General features: G+C 23.9%; 1 protein-coding gene across 3 annotated transcripts in view; it reads right to left on the bottom strand.

The window, feature by feature from the left end:
• LOC129616236 (limbic system-associated membrane protein-like) overlaps window positions 1-4,654 on the bottom strand; it is a 92,196-nt gene extending 87,542 nt beyond the window's left edge. For all 3 annotated transcript variants that reach the window (XM_055531767.1, XM_055531769.1, XM_055531768.1), the window contains exons 1-2: window positions 3,911-4,654; window positions 2,490-3,692 (exon numbers count right to left, since the gene is read on the bottom strand). In XM_055531767.1, the coding sequence (XP_055387742.1) occupies window positions 2,490-2,562 (73 nt within the window). In that variant the 5' untranslated portion in view covers window positions 2,563-3,692; window positions 3,911-4,654. The remainder of the gene's footprint in view (window positions 1-2,489; window positions 3,693-3,910) is intronic.
• Window positions 4,655-20,551: the final 15,897 nt, after the last annotated feature.

Raw genomic sequence — 20,551 nt, 5'->3', positions numbered from 1 at the left:
ACGTTTCATAACTATTACTTAAATATTAATAGCTTATTTAAGGAAAAATAGGTTTTTTTCGTTTTTTTGCTTTATGATTTCTATATAATTATAGTTTTGCATAATTACAGGCATTTCATATATTAATAGTCCTTAATAATTTTTCTCCCTATATTATAGTATAAATATTGATTTAGTTTTTCATACTTTTCGTTTTGTTTTTTGTCTTTATTATGCCTTAATTTTCATTTTTGACCTAGTCCGTTGGAAAATTAATATCTGCGTATAATATTAAACATAATATAATTGTGTAAATAATTATGTATATAAAATATTATAAGAGCTACTGTTGAGGGGTATTATACCCTAATTTTGTGTGTTATTAATATTTGCATTTTTATGTCTTAATTTTCATTTTCTTTTTGTATTATAAGTGCTTTTATCAAAAATGTGTGCTAATATATAAATAATGTCTATACTAAGAAAATTTATTTAAATGTACGAAAGTGTTGCCGTTTCCCTTTTATTAAAAAGCTAGTTTTGATTATATATATTCTTGAGAGGAATTAGAATTGTTAGAAAAATGTTATACAAAATTATTTTTCCAAAAAAAATTTATAAACTAATATGGGATTAGACAAAATCATGGAAAACAACTCACAAGACCACTATCATTAGAACTTTCAATATTGCTGTTAAAAATCAAATTAATGAGGAAATTTTTATTGGATGAATTTTTTATAACCCAAGCAATTGTAATTTATGAGATTTTTATTTAATAAAATTTCTGATTGCCTTCTTAGTTCTTACATAATATGCGGTCTCCATACGTGCAAAACTTTCTAACATATTGTAAGTTCCATATTCTATGTTGATTTTCCATATATGAACAACCCCATATTTTCTATAGTCAAAACCTTGAATTGTCTAATCTTATCGCTTGGAGCTAACAAAATAATCTATATAGCATTTCATAAAATGTAGTAGATTTCAAAAATCCTTTGTCTATACATTTTTCCTTTTGTATATTTTTATTCACGACCTAATTAACATAACATATTTTATGTATATACCCAAAACCATATCAACGATACTACTCTACATATAGCACACCACACAGTGGGATCAACAATATATACAAGAAAATTTTTAATGAATATTGTTCATGAGTATACAATATCACTTATATACATACATTTATATCAGTTATATCAGTAATTAACTATTACTAAGTAACAAAATAGAAATGACTTGTTAACATAAAAATATCAAAATTGTCATAATATTAATAACGTATTAAAAATATAAGAAGAAAAAAGAAGAAAAAGTTGAATAACGTTGAGGAAATCACAAATATGAAATTAAGGATTATTTATCTAAGAATAGAAATAAAAATTGTACATAAGCTATTTAAAAAAAAAAATATATTATTTTTCATATTTAATTAATTCGAATGAAAAATGAAAATAAAATCAAATCTTCTTTTCACTTTTACTTAAAAAACATACTGAAAATTTTGTCACTACGTTACGGGCAAATTAATGTTGTAGATCAGAAACGTGTGTGTACTTATTAATTATTCAAATAAAAACGATCCTAACGCAACATTTTCAGTAATTTTTATTAAAGGCTTCTCAGGGCACGGCTATTTTTAACCATAATTCCATTTCGAAAAATAAATTCCTTTTCCGATTTACAAACCATTTCCAACTATACTTATTGCGGCATAGTTTAGATTGTCGCATTGAATTGTTTGAATTAAATTTTCCACGTATGCCGTATAAATCATAGGATACTGTGACCAGTGTTAACTAATATTGCAGTGTCAAGCAGAGTTTATGGCATCTGTTCTTTTACCTAGAAGTGTCGGTTTAAAATTCAGGCCATTAGTATAAAATATTAATGTAACAGTTTATTACCATAATGTCCATAATATTTGATTTTCAACCAACAAGAGTGAACAATAAATTACAATAACCTTAAATATTTAATTTTAAGAAAAAATACGGTAGGCTAATTTGATTAGTAAAAACTAGAATCACGACCCCTCTGATGTCATGAAGCAACTCTATATCGTTCTTATCTCATTAAGTTTTGTGAATTTGAGCATTCCTGATTCGCTCTGACCTTGAATCTAGATGTTTGACAGATTGTATCAATAACAAATTTTATATTTTAAGCTAAAATACTAATATACACGAAATTGTGATTACGAATCGATCTGTTTTTGAACATGCGAAAATTGAACTTCAACACCGTTTCCATATTTATTGCATCCAGCAGTTCTATATAAGAGTGTTATCATTTTGCCCTAAAATTCAACATAATTTTTTTTTCTATGTAGATTATTTTGACGTATAACAGTTTTTGTAATTAATATTGATTTCTATATAAAATTAGTAATTAATATATTTTGCCGATAACATTAAGAATATGCATGTAATTCTAATAAAATATAATATTTAAGTTTTTATAATAATTATTATTATATTTCAATTAATTATATTTACCTAAAAGTGTCAACAGCAACAAATATGAATAAACAATGTTATATCCATTCCTTCGCTTATAATCCTTAAACATGATTTCCACTATTATTTTTAATAAATTTCCTATTTTTTTTTTTTATTATTATTATTTTATCTTTAGCTATTATTATACACTAATCTTATATATCTTATATATATTATATAATAAGAAATTAATTTATATTTATAATAATTATATTTTAGATTTTTTATAATAATTTTCTTCTCTTTTATTTTTCTATTTATATTATTTACTATTATTTTTATTAGGTTTTGATATTATATTACCTAAATATACTTATAATATAATAATATATTAATTTACACATGTGTATATGTATATGTGTATATATACGAGTATATCTAGTATATTTAGGTGTATTATATTTTGTTTTTTATTTGTTGTTTTTAAATACTCTGAGTATATTAATTTTCTCTCGCTGCTTTTTTTTGTGTTAATTATTTTTTTATACTCTTGTTTTTTTTCGCTCTCCTCTCGATGTTTTATTATATTTTTTTTTAATTTGTGTTATACAATCCCGTTACGTTATAATAAATATGTATTGTTGTTGTTAATTTTGGTTGTTGGTTTTTGTTTGTTTTTGGCTTACAATAGTAGATATTTAAAATATTGATTTAAAATATATGTACATACATGGTTAAATATATACATATATATATAATAATTTTGTATATTAAACACCGTTATTATTTATTACAAATTTTTTTTTCCCTCTGTTGTTATTTGTTTTCAGAAATGTAAATTATTATTTTGTACATTAGGTTTTATTTTGCATGTACATTATTGTTATATTTTGTTTTTTCTTATACTAATATTATTTACTTACATTTTATGTTTGTTTTTTTTCTGTGTTCACTAATACTTTATTTATTTATTTATTACTTATATTTTTTTTTGGCAAAAATGAGTTGTTCATTTAAAAGTATGTTTGTGTGTTAAATATAATTTCATGTTAAGCATATATGAATAGAAATTATTCTGGAATTTATGTTTAATACTGTTATACACTATGTTTTATAATAGTGTATTGATTTACAATATTATATAACTGTTATATAAGTTTGTATGTTTGTATTCCATTAAAGATTTATTATTTTTTCCTGTTATTTATTATTTCTATCCATTTAAGAATTATAATAATTTTTTTTTTGTTGTTTCTGTAACTACTTCGAATTGGTTTTTGAGTTGAAGATGATGGATGGTGTTTAACAATATTGAATAGGTATAACAAAAAAAAAAAATTATAATAAAAAAAGTAAAATTCGCAAAATAAAAGAAAATGGAATTCGCAACAATTTATTATATTCTTGGAAATTTTTTGTTTTTTGTATAAAAGTTTTGTAGTTTCACTTTGTTTGTTTTTGTTTCGGAAGAAAAATACCTGTTTTTCTTTATTTTTCTGCGTTTTATCCTTATTGTTATTCAATTATTTTGATTTTATATACTTATGTATGCAAGTTCATGAAATATTAAAATTCCTAAGTTTTCAGAGTCTTTGGAGTATTTGATTTTCTAATTTTATGAATTTTTATTTTTATTTCTGGACTATTTTGTATATGTAAGTAGGTATGTTTAACGGTAAGTAATAATACTGTTTTGTGCTACATTTCATAAATTATAAATTTTATTTTATTGTATAATAGAATTATGCCACAATAATTTTTCTTTATTTAGCCTTGTTTTACAGTACAATGTGTATAGCAGTTTTGATTTAACAGAACTGTATGTTTATTGATTATTATGTATTAATATTTTTTTTTGTCTAATTTTTTTATTCGATTTTTTCTCGTTCCGATTTGTTGTTATTCTTTTATATTCATATACGTAATTTATATAAACACTATTTTGCTTAATGTATGTTATGTTTTTCTTTTACATAATAATATTTTGTCTATAATATGTATAGAACATTCTGTTATACATGTATTATATTAATATTATTTATTATAACATGTACTGTTATGTGTTTGTGTATGTATGTATATTTATTGTTCAATGATTTTGATAAATTGATTTTAAATTTATGTATATATGCATATAATATACATGTGTACATACATACATATATGTGTTGTTATTTTATTTTCTTTGGGTTTTTTGTATTATCCTTTCACTTATTATTTTGTAATTTTTTATATAATATGTATTATATTTTTATATTATATAATATGTATAACAATTATAGCAGTTCTTTTATAAAAATTCTATGTTGTTCGATTGAAGTAATGGGAAAACATTTTTTATAGAAATGTTTTGTATAATAGTATTTTATATAATACGTTTATATTATTATACAGACGTTGATTAATATTTGAAATTACACGTTTGTATATAAGTAAGTATGTATGTATGTATTTTATTATTTTCAAATTAATACATAATATTATAGATTTGCCAGTGTTTATATATTTTTTTTTTAGTGTTATACTCTTGTTCTTGATATAATTTTTGTTTTTATTTTGTCCTTGTTGGAATATTATAATGTATATATATATATATATGATATTATATTTTTGCTAACGAATACATTTTAGGTTACAGTTCGTTAAACACTTTTTTTTTCTTTATTTATTTCATCCTTTTTTATTTATTTTTTTTTTTTTGTGTGTGTTTTTTATTGTTTTCTATTTTTATGTAATTCTATATTTTTTTTTTCCTGCATCGTTTGTTCTGTCTGAAAAATAATATATTATTTTATTTAAAATAAAGTTGGGTTAAACCAATGGTTTTTAAAGAAGCACATTTTCCTCCAACAAGTGAAAATAATGCTTCTAAAAGAAATTTTCTGCGCTATTAAAATTACTTTCACTGATATATCAAAATGTTTAGAAAAAATTGCATACCTTTAGGATGAGTAGAAAAAAAAACTTTAAAGAGGCGTTAACGTAATGCTCGAATTTAAGGGTTAACTGCGTGGAATAAGAAAAATAATTATATTTTAAATTGGCACGACTTTTACCGTTAGCGTTCTGCTTTTACAGAAATTTAGAAAAGCTTGCAGTTTTTGAAATATAAGGCTCGGAAAATTTAAATTTTACCAATTTTAGAAGTGATAACTTGAGAAATAATCAGGGAATATTTGGGAGACGAAAACTTGAGATGGACAAAAATTTTCTTCTGGTAAAATTTTTAGAAGGGAGGAGATAGGTAAAAATGTTATTTTACGGAAAAATGTTTCTAGTAAAGATCTATGTTCATATAAAATTTCATTTTTCTATTTTAAAGGATGTAGAAATTTTGTAAACATACAAACAGACGGTGGGACAGAATGAAACTAATAAGTACTTTTTTCTAAAATTTTTTTTTTTGAAAAGTGCTAAAAAAAGGGAATATTATTTATAACTACATGTCTATTTTTTGGTGTACATAAATAATATTTTTGCTATAATATATGAGACATACATATTAATATTATGTTAGTACATACACTCATATAATTATTTCATACATATGTATTGTAGAGAATACATTTATGTTACAATAATAAATTTGTGTTTTGAAATAAATTTTATTGTTGTAAAAATAAATCTTCTGTTAATTTGTTAATTCTACATTTTTATTATTATTATACAGGAATGTAATTTTGTATATATACATGCTTGTATATTTATATACACACATACATTATGCAAATATACATTATGTTTATATGCGCCTAATTTTCTTTTTGAACAATAAGTACAATTTAAGCATTTTTTAGCGAATATTATAAGAATTTTGCATTATTAAATTTAATTATAAAGAAAAAAAAATTTAGGTATTAAAATGTTCATGTAGGTGGCTATAAATTTTTTATATTAAAAAATTTTTACCTTGAATATCATTTAAGACATTTATAAATTAAATTCGTTCATATTTCCAAGTTTTTATAGAATAAGTGATTCAGTTGAGAGTACCATTTGGAACGCCGAAACATGGTAATTATAGTAGCATAATTTTAGAGGTAATTCCATTCCATATACCACAATGCAACTAAAATTGTTAAAATATTTAATAATTTTAAAATAATTTTTGTTTGGAATTAAAATTTTTATAATTCTGACGTACATACACTGAGAATTTTATATCTGTGTTATCGCAAGATAAAATCGACTTAAGCACTTTTGTCCACCATCAATGCGTATAGCATATATTAATACTTGATGAATTTCATATTTTAAAATTTTCATTGTTAAAATTATTTTTAACATTTTATCACATCAAATTAAAATCAAAATGTTTATCGCCCAGCAACAGGCAACAATAAAGAATATTGCAAATAAAAACAATTTTCACGAAATACAAATATTTTGCAAAATAAGTAGCAACTAATCAAAATATAGTATCTTGAACACAAAGTTATGTAACCTTACCAAAAGGAATAATACTTCAATAATTCGTAAAAATGTCGCCTAACAAAATAATTTTCTTACGATATGTGGTTGTAAATCGTTTATTATGTTTGATTTCTATACAAGGTTACGTAAAAACCTGCATAAATTTTTACATTGTAAATGCTTATTTTATTCGGTAATCTTAGAATTTAATATCATACGCTCAGTCATTTTCTAAGAAGAATTTCCTAGAAAATTAAATCCAAAACATTTTTTTTTTCTTAAATTTATGCTAAATTCTACGACCTTATTTACAAAATATTTTCACTGTAGCAATAATAATGGAAAATCATTTTCCATTTGAATAGATTATTCTATACAATCTTAGTCTAAATCTCTGATTTTTTTTTCTTAAAAAAAAATTACGTGTAAATTTGAATATAACAAATTTAATTTATAAAAAATTACACTTTAAAATGGAATAATCAAGCGTATTTAGCCCCCATTTACCTTTCTCATCTCGTAGTAAGTAAAAAAACACCTTTTATAATAAATTTTCAATTTAAATCATTTTATTTTTATAGCTTTATACGCCTTGTATATCATCATCTTATTATTTATATTGTGTCTTGTGTCAGTTGTAAAAATAACAAGGACATGAAAATATTGAAACAATAAAAAAGTTGAAAACATTTTGTATAAAAAAAATAAAAAAAAAATTTTTATAACCTTAAAAATTTCCTAAATGCAACATTCTTCCATTTTCATATCCTGAAAATATTTTCTTTTAGCATTAAAAAAAAAAAAAAAAATTTTTTATCCGTTTTTGAAAAAAAAATGTGCGCGGATTGCATTTAATTTCCTTTAACAAAATGAAAAAAAAAATAAAACCGAGAAACAAAGATGGTGTAAATCAAGGCCATTAATTTTTTTTTTCAAATATAAAGAATTAAGTTTTCACGTACTAATATCGAGGTTAACCTTTAAGAGGCTGTAATTAAAGTACTATAAATTTTTAAAGTGAAAAATTTAAGTGACTTTCTGTTTTATAATATGCGAATATTTTTGTAACATGAAAATTTCACATAAAAAACTTTTTTGGCAAGAATATACAAAGAGAAAGAAATTCGAGGACCCCACTATATATGCAGTGTTCAGGTTCCATGTCTCATTTCTTTTAATAGCTTAATAGACGAGAAAGCAAAAGTTATGAAAACATTTTTGAATATTTTAATTAAAAAAAAGTTTTTGTTTTTTTAATGTACAATCGTGATTTAAAAGGAGTAATTAAAATAATTTCGAAATAATAGGCCTTATTTTAACACTGTATATGTAGAGAGAGAGTTTATTATATACAGAGACAGAGAGAAAGAGAGATTTTATAATTAAGAATAATAAGAGTACGATTTGTACTTTAAAAATTTTATGATTGTAAGACAAACTTTTGGTGATTTTAATAAAAATATTTAAAAAATAATTTTTTTTTTGTTCAAAAAGAAAATTGTTGATATATTCTCTTGTTTCAATTTCCGATGCCATTTTGAACAAATTAAAGTTAGAAATCGAATTTCAGTAAAACTGATTATATTATTGAGTGTCATAATTCTAATTAAAATTCTAATGATGTTAGTTGAGAAACTGCGCGAAATTTTATGGCTGCTTATTTCGAGTACATAATATTACTTACATTTATTAATTTCACTTATTTTCTCTAACACTCTCAATACTCTCGCAATTGCAATATACAATTTATTTTTGGTGAAAATGGCGGTCACATAAAATGTTTTCTTATATTATATGAAAAAATTATAGAGAGTTATTAGCATAATTTTCGATAATTGGGGAGTATTCGCCATGTTGGTAAGTGGTAAGTACTTAATGTGCTCACAGACTTTAATTTCATTATGACTGATATTCGAATATTTATTATCGAATTTAAAAATCTCTATACTTTTATAATCTTCTATAATAAATTATTAAAAGCTATTCCACTAAATTCCATATGTGAAACAACTTTTCACATTTTGTGGTAAAAATCTATTTTATGTACTCAATTGAATTTATTGAGGCTTTAATATAAATTATTAAGGCTTAAGAAATTTAAAAATAATTTTTGATTATTACCCTTATACGTACATCCTTTCCATTTTAAAAACAAATTAAGATTTACACTTTTTTTTTGCATATTTTTGCAACAATAATAATTAAATATTTATACGGTAACATAAAAATAACTGCTATTATAAATAAATAAATTTTATATACATATATGTAGATTATGCAGATTATAAATATGGGATACTAAAATTATTTTACATATTATTTTGTAATATTGTTAAAATTCACATATTGTGTGTACTCGTCCAATTCATTTAAGCATAAAATTTGAATAGTTTTATAACATTTATTTTAGTGTTTATTGTTAGACCACATAATTTGTATACAGTTGGATAACATAACAAGGATTTTAATTATTATTTTCTATATATATATTTATAATGTGAACATAAATAGATGTACATGGTGTGTGTCGGTGCGAATAATAATAGATATTCTTGTATATGTTTGTATATATGAATGTAATTAAAAATAGAAATTTATTGTTAACATGTCCTTTGCTACCTCTGCTAACTATAATTTTATATTTAATATTTTTATAAAAAAAAATATTATGCACGCAAAATTTTAAATTAAATAAAATATTCTATTAAGGTATATAAGTGAATTTATAATAATATTATATTTATAAAATACTGTTATAAAATTTTTATTATAATGGCTATAATTATATGCGATAATGTGAAAATAATATACGATAATATCAAAAGGATGAAATATTAAAATAGCAACAAGGAAGTGAAAAATCTACACTGATAGTTCAATAGAACGTAAAGAGGATATAGAAATATAATTATATGTTTTAACTACATTGGAATTTCCTTATATTTATGCAAAAATAATTAAAATAAATATCTACATATTGTAGTTTTATAAGGGTATAGCTAGCAGGCATATTTTCATTAAATGGGAGTTGGGGTTACTAATATTTTTATTTAAATAGAAAATACTATTTTTTTTTGTATAAATATTAAAATTTGCATTCTACTTGAGGATATTTTCAACTTTAATATTAAACAAAAATAATTATAAATATTTGATATTTACAGAGCCTTCAAAATTAAGTCATTGGAAAATTTTTATGCGGATTAGGTATTTTTGCGGACGTCTTAATAAAAAATACTTGTTACGACTTTAATGATAAATTGTTTTGCTATTTGATCTGCTATTGAATAGATCATGGTGTATACTGTTCCTCTCATTAAAGCATTAAAGGCAGCTATAACTTATATGAGCCCTGCAAAACTATATTATAAAGCCATCTCTTCGACTCTCTCGTAGCGTTTCCGGCCATAATTACCCAGAAGCTCCTTGGATTGCCATAACTGCTGACTGTTCTTTCACAGTTTACACTATATATAATAACTTCTAATTATTGTAATAAGAAAATTTTTAATTTCTTAATATTATATCTAGTCATATTTCGAAAATACAACACACTCCAACATTCTGTTTTAATAAAATTAATAACAATATTTATTTACAATAATACTCATCTAGAAATGGTGATTTTTATAATGTCTTCTATTTAAAATTTCTTTAATATTAAAATATAATTTATGATAATAAATCACGATATTTATTCACATTAAGAATGAGCTATACTCTTGTAAAATATAAAAATTATTGAATTTCTGAAACAGCTAAAGTATAAGTACATATTATTATAGAATGCCTAAATCCAAAAAAAATTGAGGTAAATTTCTCAATAAATTCCAAATTTATATTTTCCGTTTAAAAATACCATACGTTAAAGTATAACACAATTTGAAACATGAAACTTAAATTAAAACATCTTTTTAGCGAGAATGTGGTTAAGAAATATTTTATTTATGAAGTTATTTACGTTAGAATGTTATCTAGCTATTACGATATATGTATAGATTCTTGCCTATTTTTTCAAAAAATATATTTAGAATATGCATGCATGTTATTTGAAAATTCACTAGAAATGTTAATTATATATATATGGTGTTAAAAGTTATAGGCTATAAGCTATGTATATGTTAAATAATAATATGTAAATAATAATATTGATAATGTTGACAAAAGTAACATCACAACTAAACTAGCTATCTCTAATAAAATTCTTAATCAAAAAGTGAGGCAGGAAAATTAAGCAGGATTTGTTCAGACATTAATATTTAACTGTTTCGAGGATTTTGCGACAACATTTACATGATATGGAGTTACGGTCCGGATTCCTATTTGTTTTTTTTATTTCTAATTCCACTTTCTCACCAAGTAAGGGGAGAATCGCACCTCCAGTTAGAATAACTTTTAATAAAATTTTTGCTTTTCGAAAGAAAATATGTGTTTTTTCGAAGAAATTTATATGTTTATGACGTAAAAAAAGACGTTCGCCATGGAAATTCAACCAATATAATTTTGTTTCTCTATTCTAGTTGCTTCAAAGAACTTTTCAGATAACTGAACTAAAAAATTTTAAAGTCAAAAAAGCTAAACTTTTAGCTCCAAGCTTTATTGTGTACCTGTTGAGGGTTAATTGAAAATTTCATATAGTAAAATAACTAAAAAAAATTATTAATATTCTAAACATAGTGCGTTAAGGACGACAATATCCTTGCTTGTAAATTATGCTTGCCTACAATGTATACCTTTTCTACTATTTTATTATTATTGTTTTTTTTATTTATGTAGATTTAATTTCTTTCTCAGTTAATATTAAACAAATTTATTATTTTACTATTTGTTGATGAATATTAAATAAGAAATACACAATCTAATGATGCTTTTAATTTGTTACAAAGAATATAAAAAATAATTTTATAATAATTTTGTTATTTCGTGATACCTTCTTGGGAAGGGGTTTGGTTGCTTTACCTAAAATTTTTTTACATAATTCCTTTATTAATAATGAAGAAAAATTATATTCACTAATAGTATTGTGAACTAGATTTATAGTTGGAACGGTATTAACAAAATAAATTTTTTTTTTTTTGTGGAAAGATGGAGAAGTTCAGGTTCTGAGAATTTTTAACACGTTTGGTTTACAATACAAAATTCTAGAATGGATGCGATACCGCTCACTTTTATTTAGAAATTTCTCGTTTTTTGTGATCTTTCTGAAAATTTTTGAGCTATCAAAATTTGACTCTAATTATTGTGTGCTAAGCTATGTGACCTCAACACTGCAAAATTTTGAAATAAAAGAGGGATATATTTACCGACTTATCCTGCAAGTGATCGAAATTAATATTTGGTCTTAGATGGTTTTCATGTAACCGATTAGTATTGAATTTGAAAATTTTTTAGAACGAAATTAAAAGGTGTTGTTAGGGTAATTTTAAACAATAGCCTATTATACTATATGAATATATCGCAATTCTTGTATAAATTTCTTATTATTCACATTAATTCTTACAAAATTTTTCACCACCTTTCAGTTTTTTCCTGATCAGAAGATAACGATTTTGCATGGCAATCTAATTGCCTCATTTTATGCGTCAAAATTGTAATTATTTTGCTCTTTCGTGCAGTATTAGTTTGAATAACACTTAAAATTTGACCTAAGTAATTCATCTTATAACAATTGTAAGTATTCTGCTCTCAATGACTTTTCGTATTAAATGACAAAATTTTATCCAGAGACAATTTTATTTAATTAAAAGTTATTTATTTTCTATTACATAAAGTTTTTGAGAAATTTAAAGTTTGATATTAAACTTCAAGAAATAATTCCTTAAAATCATTGGGGTCAATTATAACAATCATATTATTTACAATAAATACAATTATTAACATTGAAACTAATAATAACTCGTTCCACGATAATTATTATCATTACCCTTTATAACATATACATACATACATATAAATCACCAACTACACCAATACATGTTTTATAATATTGTAAAATAATAATGAAATACACTTACAATCACATGAAAATTTAATGAAATTAGCGTATGTAGTACGTGATATGATTACAATATTTTTTATAATATCTTAGAATAGTAATGGTCAAATATTATTTTGTTGTATTAAATACAATTAAAATGAAGGTGAAAACAAAATGGAAAACTAAAATATTATTTTTCTTTTTTTCTTTCCACAATATTAACTATCCATTCAAAATAATATTTTAGTATCTGTATAGTATAAAATTTTTTTTACTTTTGGGTACCTATGGATCACGTTCGCCTTTTAATTGCCTTCACGTGCTTTTTGTTGAACTCATTTTAAATGAGAAAGCTACTATATAAATAATATAATACACGATTAAGTTAATATAGTATATAAATATATAATTATGTTAATTTGAGAATTTTATAAATTAAAACTAAAAATTGGAATATTTTTACTTCAGTGACTCCAGTTTAATTAAGAGAAGTAGTGTCTACAAAATTTGTAAATTGAAAACATGTACTCTATATATATTCTAATATATGTTATGCACCATATGTATGTATGTGCTTCTATAGAGTTTGAAGGATTGTAAAAATTCCTAACTTGAATTTAATTTAGAAAGTAAAAGGGAGTAGAAAATTAGAGCAGGATAATAATAAATATTTTTTATTCACTTTGCTTCCGCAAAAGTATTGCCAACTAGGGGATATTTAATTTATAAAATTTTCTGGTAAATCTAAAATTATAACATTTTTGCGAACCATCAAAAATTTTTAAAATTTTGAAAAATCAATGTTATAAAGATAAAAATATTTTTGAAATTTTAAAAAAAGGGGGGGGGGGGGGCGGGGAGGGGTATGTCCGTGACAACAATATTTAATTAAGTCAAACTAAGATACCGTAACTCTTGAGGAGTATTCCACATATTAAGAGGAATAGTCCACATATTTAATTAAAATTTTAGATTAGTGTAATCTTTAATTTCTAAAATATTGACAGACTTAAAATAAAATTCTTTAATTTAAGGAAATTTTTTAATTGGAGGAAATTATAGAATTCTCTTCACATGGTAACAATGTTTTTCTTATTACTATGTAGTTGGTTAGTTTGTTTCCTTCGTTACTCCATTAATGAAGTTACTATTTTAATTTTTTCTTCAATTTCTTTTCAACATCACAAAATTGTGTTTTATAATCAAAAATTCTTATTCAACTTTTTAATTTTCTAAAAATAAATCTACTACTGGAAACGTTTCCAGTTTAATTTCCTACTTCTATTCTATTAAAATTCACTGTTCTTTTATTTTCTCCGTTTTTCGTTCCCTAGATCTTTTATATACTTTTCTATAATGATTATTTTTTTTCTTAATCGATTTTGAATTCGATCCTAGAATATGATTGAGAAATAAATGAATAAATTGTATAAATTTATAAACCTTTTATTTGTTAATTGGAAAAGAATATCGAAGTGCAAGTATATTAAGTATTTCGATTAAATAATTTTAGATATAGCCAAGGGATTGAGAAGAAGGGAATTCTGGAATGTAATCGTAAAGTAATAAATTAGATTTTCCTATATTTTTTCTATTCTCATTTCGTATTCCTTTTCTCTTTTCATTTTATTGAAAAAGAAATGAGTAGTAAAATGTTTAGATTAAAAAATACAGTTAGGGTAAAATAAAAAAATACCGGTGATTCGAAACAAAAGAACAAAACAGAATGATATTAAAACAAAATGTTTTTTTTTTTTATTTGAACCCAGATAAGAGGCAATTCTAGGGACTCTGGTAACTGTTGTACATCCTCTTAAATATTTACTCACAAAGATCTCAGATATGTGGGAATGTGAGCAAAAATCAAGAAATTAATTGTAATCACAAAACAAATTGATATTTCGTTTCAGGTGATAAAATGCTTCCACTAAAACAAATTTCTCTTCTGATTCAAAGAGCTACCCTAAAATGAGATTATTAATATTTATTGACTTAAAATGAGTAAAAATTTTTTATCAACCATAAAATTTTCATTTTACTCTTTAATTTATTTATCGAATTTTGATCATATTTTGTATGATAAATTTAAATCTCACTAGCAGTATTATTGAAAAATTCATTCATGTTCCATTAAATCTGAACGTAATTACTAACTATGTGCCTGTTCTAATTTCATTGAAATTTATGCTCAAAACATTATAGTAACATTCATTATGTGTGCATCATCAATAAAATGTAATTTTTGAGAAAAATTACTGCAGAGTGCAGAGTCTATAAATTTAAAATTAATTTTTGTTTTTCTCTCATTTTCATACAAAATATAGGCAATGGCGGGACGCTGTACTTTGTATAATAAATAATAATGAATTACAAATAAAAACATATAAAAAAAGAGAAGACGGAGAAAACTTCAATACAACATACTTCTGGTACTACATCTATTCATTCTAAAAATAATTTTTGCGAAAATAGAAACTAACTTGTATAATAAATGAACTTAAAAAAAAATCCATCCATTCATTCATCATAAAAGTTACATTTTCACTCTATATACACACACAAACACTATTTTCATGTTCATTCCAAACGACGTCGCCTATACAATGGTAAAAATGAAAAATGAAAAGATTCAAATTTAAATTGTATGTGTCTCTTGTTGAACATACGTACACACATATACAATGAGAAACAATTCAAAACATGATAAAATTCACTTTTTAAAAGGATGTCATAAAATGATATATGATGTTAGTCGTGTAATTGGTTTTGCCTGAAACTTTGTTACCTATTTAATTTCTTGTCTCTTTTAGAAGCTTTAGAATGGAAATTTTCCATTCAAATAATCACGTACCTATACATATAAAAATGAATGCAGATGGCCCATTTCAACTGAAAGACAATAATTATTATTTTGAAGTAAATTGAGAGAGAGAGAGAGAGAGAAAAAAAAAATCAACTATAACACCTGACACTCAAATTTATTATAGTTCTACCTCTGTATATATGTATGTAATATTTTGTATAGTGTTGAATAGAAACCGAAGAATGATGAAATGTTGACTATTAAGGTGACGTTTTTTTAATAACGAATCATTGACAATAAGTTAGTGAGTAATTTAACAAACAAACTATTTGTATAACAAAAAGTTATGTGACTTATGAGTAGGATTATTACTCATGTACTATACTTTTGAAATTTTAATTCAGATTTTGTAGGGCCAGCAATTTCTTAAACTCATTCTATATTTGTTTGGTTGCCAGTTAAAGAAAATTTGACTAAAATAATTCTTATTTCGAAAATTCAAATAAAATAATTTGAAAACTCAATATTTTGTCGATTGTGAGTGACCAGTGGTAAAGATTCTTAAAAACTTTGTCGTATTTTTATTGTAATTCCTCAAATTTCAGTCTGTATTTTACAGGGTTTCATCACCCCTACTTATACACAATCATTTATTCGAATTCTCGAATTTCTCTATATTATTTCTAAAAATTCAAATTAATTTCGACCATCTTCAATGCAAAATTCTTCAACATATAGGCAATTTGTTATTTTTTCACTTTTGTTTTCATAAATTCCATGTGGCTATCTTTAAGACTTTGCGTTTTATTTTTTGAACTGCTCTTCGCCTTTAGTTGACTAAGTAGTTATTTTTTCTTTTAATATTTTTTATAAAATGACAATTTTATATTATTTTAACGTTACAAAATAAATGAAGAATAAAAATAAATTTCGAAGAACGAAAATAATATCCTTGTTTACCGTAGATGTGTTGTTGAGAGTCCACACTATTATATTTAATGAAAAAAAAAAAAAAAACAAAAGAAAAATAAAAGTGATACTTATTTTTATGTCATTGTCATAAAGTGGTCTGTTGTACATGTCTTCGTGATCTGGAGTTCAAATTAAGCATCTTGTATTTGTGTTTCTTGCTATCAACTTGGTGTTTGTGAACGCAAGAGGGTTTTTGAATTTTTTTTTGTTTCTTAATTTTTTTTTGGGTCGAGGTCGAATGAAATTTTTGTCTTTTTCCTTTCTAGTTTTGTTTTTGTTTTTTTGCATCATCTTCCTTAAATATAATTTTTATGGTCTTATTTTAATAAAATATAAAGAGAAAGAAAGTGCTGTTTTTTTTTTTGGTATCTTAAAGAGTCATACGAAATTTTCTTGAAAGAGTGTAGAGAAGGAAAAAAAAGTCTTTAAATTTTAAAAACAGTTGAAATTTTTTTTATTACTTTTTCTTTAGAACCCTTTTTTATGCACTTTTTTGCTGTTGTTGTTGTAGCATAACCATGAATTTATTAAAAATATTTAAGTAAAAACTTTTAAAACCAGATGAGTAATATAATTAAAAAAAAAAATTTATATATTGGTCGAATATTTTACTGAGTTTTTATGATATTCTGCAAGTGGTGAGAATTGAAAAGTCCTTGACGACTATAAATAAAAATCAGGTTTTGAATTTTAGGTTTTTTTTGTTAAATATTTTAAATTTTATATTGAAGAATTGTCGTAAATATGAGTAATGATGTTGAGAATAATAAAGAGATGGGGAAGCGCAAGAATTTAATAGTCAATTGTGAATTTTATTTAATTTATTGAATAATTCTTCAATTACTCTAATAATTTGTGCGTATTTCGTTCGAAAAAAGTTTAAAAATCTTGTAAACTAAAGCTAGAAGGATCTTAATATAAGACTAAGAAAGAAATTTGTAATTCACATTCAAATTTATGAAAATTGCATATTTTTAGGCGTTCACTAATTTATTCAATATTTTTCTGTAATATGCCATACAAGTGCGGCAACAATATAATTTTCATTTCGGGACGAAGGTTTACGTGAAAACAGAATTAAAAAAAATTTTGCTGAATATTTCCGAAATAAGTTGATGAATATTTTCCGAATTAATGCTGCGTTATTGTTCTCTATAAACCTTTTAATTAACGAATTTCAATTGTTGCGCTTATTAGTCAATTTTTAATAATTACTGGGTTCACGAGCAATTCTTAATTCACCCGTACTGTATGAAACTACATTCTTTCCTACAAATTCATTTAATATCATTTTTAAGGAAATTGTGTGTACAATACGCTCTGACTTCCTTTTCAAAATAAAATTTAATATCGCGATTTAAAATTTATAGAATAAATTAAAAAACAAAAATATTTTATTTTTTTAGAACTAACAAGAATTAGTAGTTTTAAATAACAAAATTGTGAGACAAAATTACAAAATTTTTCTCACACACACACAAAAAAACTTTTCCATTCTTTAGAAATATTTTTTATAATGGTTTGACATTTAAATGTCGCACGTTCACTTTAATTTCAATTAAAAAGTTGAAATGAGAAATAAAAAAAAAAATTTTTTTTAAAATTTAACAAAAATTAATAGGTTATGCAGTATTTTTATAATTCAATGCTAGGGGATTGGGAACATAAAATAGGCCTACATTTGAGCATATTATGAAAAATCCTACATGGATATTTATACGCATAGTACATATACATACATACTTGCCTCAATCATTAACAAAATATTGCTGGGGACAAAAATTAGATTATAATCACAAAAAAAAACTTTGAAAGTATGTCATGAAATAAAAAGAAATAAACTCGAACAATTATATTGCATTTAAATGCAGAAATTTATTAAAAAAAAAATAATTCAAATTATTTATTTTAAAAAAAAAATAAAAAGCGAAATGTAAATTATTTAGAATAAAATTAGTTGAGGGAAAAAAATATAATGCAAAGTACACATATGTGGCACACATGCATGCATGCCTAATGAAAAATTATAAGGAAAAGTTTTTGAAATTGCAGTTTCTTGTAAGGTTCCCCTGTACTCTTAAAGCAGAACTAAAAAATAGTGAAAACTAAGGGATTAGTAACGGATTTTCTAATGGAATTAGTCGTAATATACGGTCTCTTATCCAATTACAGAGTGCAATTTGTTGCTCAAAGAACTCAGTTCTACTTTTGAGTGTATTAAATGTGGAGTGGTTGAACAAAGTGCATAATATTGGAAATTAATGAGATTGTTCTGAACCCGATAGGTTTTTTTCTTTAACTTTAATCTAATTAGAATTAGAACCCTAAAATATTCAGAATATTAAGGGTTTTAAAAATGAAATTTGTGCCTTTAATATAGGAAATACTTTTTAAACTTGAACGAAATGCTAAAATTGTTATACAGAATTTGTTATCAACATATAGTACAGTCACTTCTATTCGGTTAAGTAATATTATTTTTGTAATTGATTTACTTAAATAACGGTAAATTTACGGTAAAATGTAGAGAAATTGCTGGGCGCAAAGGTGCCTTTTACTCATTCATGGGAAATATTACAATCCCAATTTGTAGAACAGTTTAAGTTAACGCAAACTTCTTTTATTGCAAATTTACGCTCTAATTTAGCAATATTGTGAGATGCCAATAATTGAGGCAGGCAAAATCCAATTATTGTCATATAGTTAATGAAATTCTTTTAATAACTGTAATTCAGTGGCCTCAAACACAAACCGCCTAACTCGAGATAAGACAAATATGAGATATGTTTACCAGCGAATTCTCCGTTTTGAGTTTCATATGCTCACAAAATTTGGTGGTTCTACGACTGTTGTAGCCGCAGTTATTGTCGAATTCACACATGACCTAACTCAAAATGGTAGCTATGTGCACTTGCACTAATCGCCTAAATCGAGTTAAGAGCAGAAAACATCTTTTTTATGTTTTTGACAAACCACTTATCTCGAGATAGGCTATTGTTGCAAATCGAAATTAGTGACATTTTTTTTTATTTGTATGAATTTTTACAACCGCTTATCTCGAGTTAAGCTTTTGTTGCAAAATTAATTTTGAGTTTTTTTAAATACTAACTCGACATAAGCGATTTGTGTAAAATAATAATTGTTGGTTGTTTAAACTCATCTCGAGTTAGGCGATTATTGCAAATACAATTATATTCCATAAGGCTTCTTATGTTGAGTTAGGTTTTTATAACGCGTGCAAATAAGAACAATACATCGAAGTTAAGCTTTTAGTGTTCAAAATAATACATGATCAGTATAGAATATTTTTTAGTTTTTTATAATAAAAAATATTTTATAACGCTTAACATATTATTTTATGTGATATATAGTGTAGGTACTTTATGTCCATGATTTAAAACTTGTTCACTATAGTTAAAATTAAATCTTTCATTCAGCGATAAGAAAATAATTGTATTTTTTAACCCAAAATATAAAACATGTACACAAGTTACCTGCATTATTAATGCTCTAATTACCCAAATATCCCATGTTTAAGATTTGAATTTTTTTATTTAACAAATAATCTTGTAGGTCATTTCGTGATTTACCTGCGACAAATGTTTTTTTCAATTGACGGAGTTACCATGTTAAAATGACACGTGGCTAGCTACCTGATGGTAGATTGTTTTGCCTTTGTGGTCTAATTGTATTATTAAACAAAGTGTTGTTTTATTACGCCCTTGTAAAACACATGTTATTAGGAAGATCAAATTTTTGTGTTTGACAAGAGTATTTATTCTAATTATTGTATTACAAAGCAACACTTTTATTATACACTAGTAAAACACATTTTGTTAGGAAATTCAAATTATTATAATTTGCAAGGGTTTTCAACAAATAAAATTGGTACATCTGGGAATAACAATATTTTGTTATACTTTTTATTACTCATTTCCGTGATTTTAAATTTCT

This window comes from Condylostylus longicornis, unplaced genomic scaffold (assembly GCF_029603195.1).
Source record: "Condylostylus longicornis isolate FDR11 unplaced genomic scaffold, ASM2960319v2 ptg000163l, whole genome shotgun sequence".
NCBI classification, from domain to species: domain Eukaryota; kingdom Metazoa; phylum Arthropoda; class Insecta; order Diptera; family Dolichopodidae; genus Condylostylus; species Condylostylus longicornis.
Note: the sequence above shows the minus strand (reverse complement) of the source record. Positions and strands in the feature narration are given on the sequence as shown.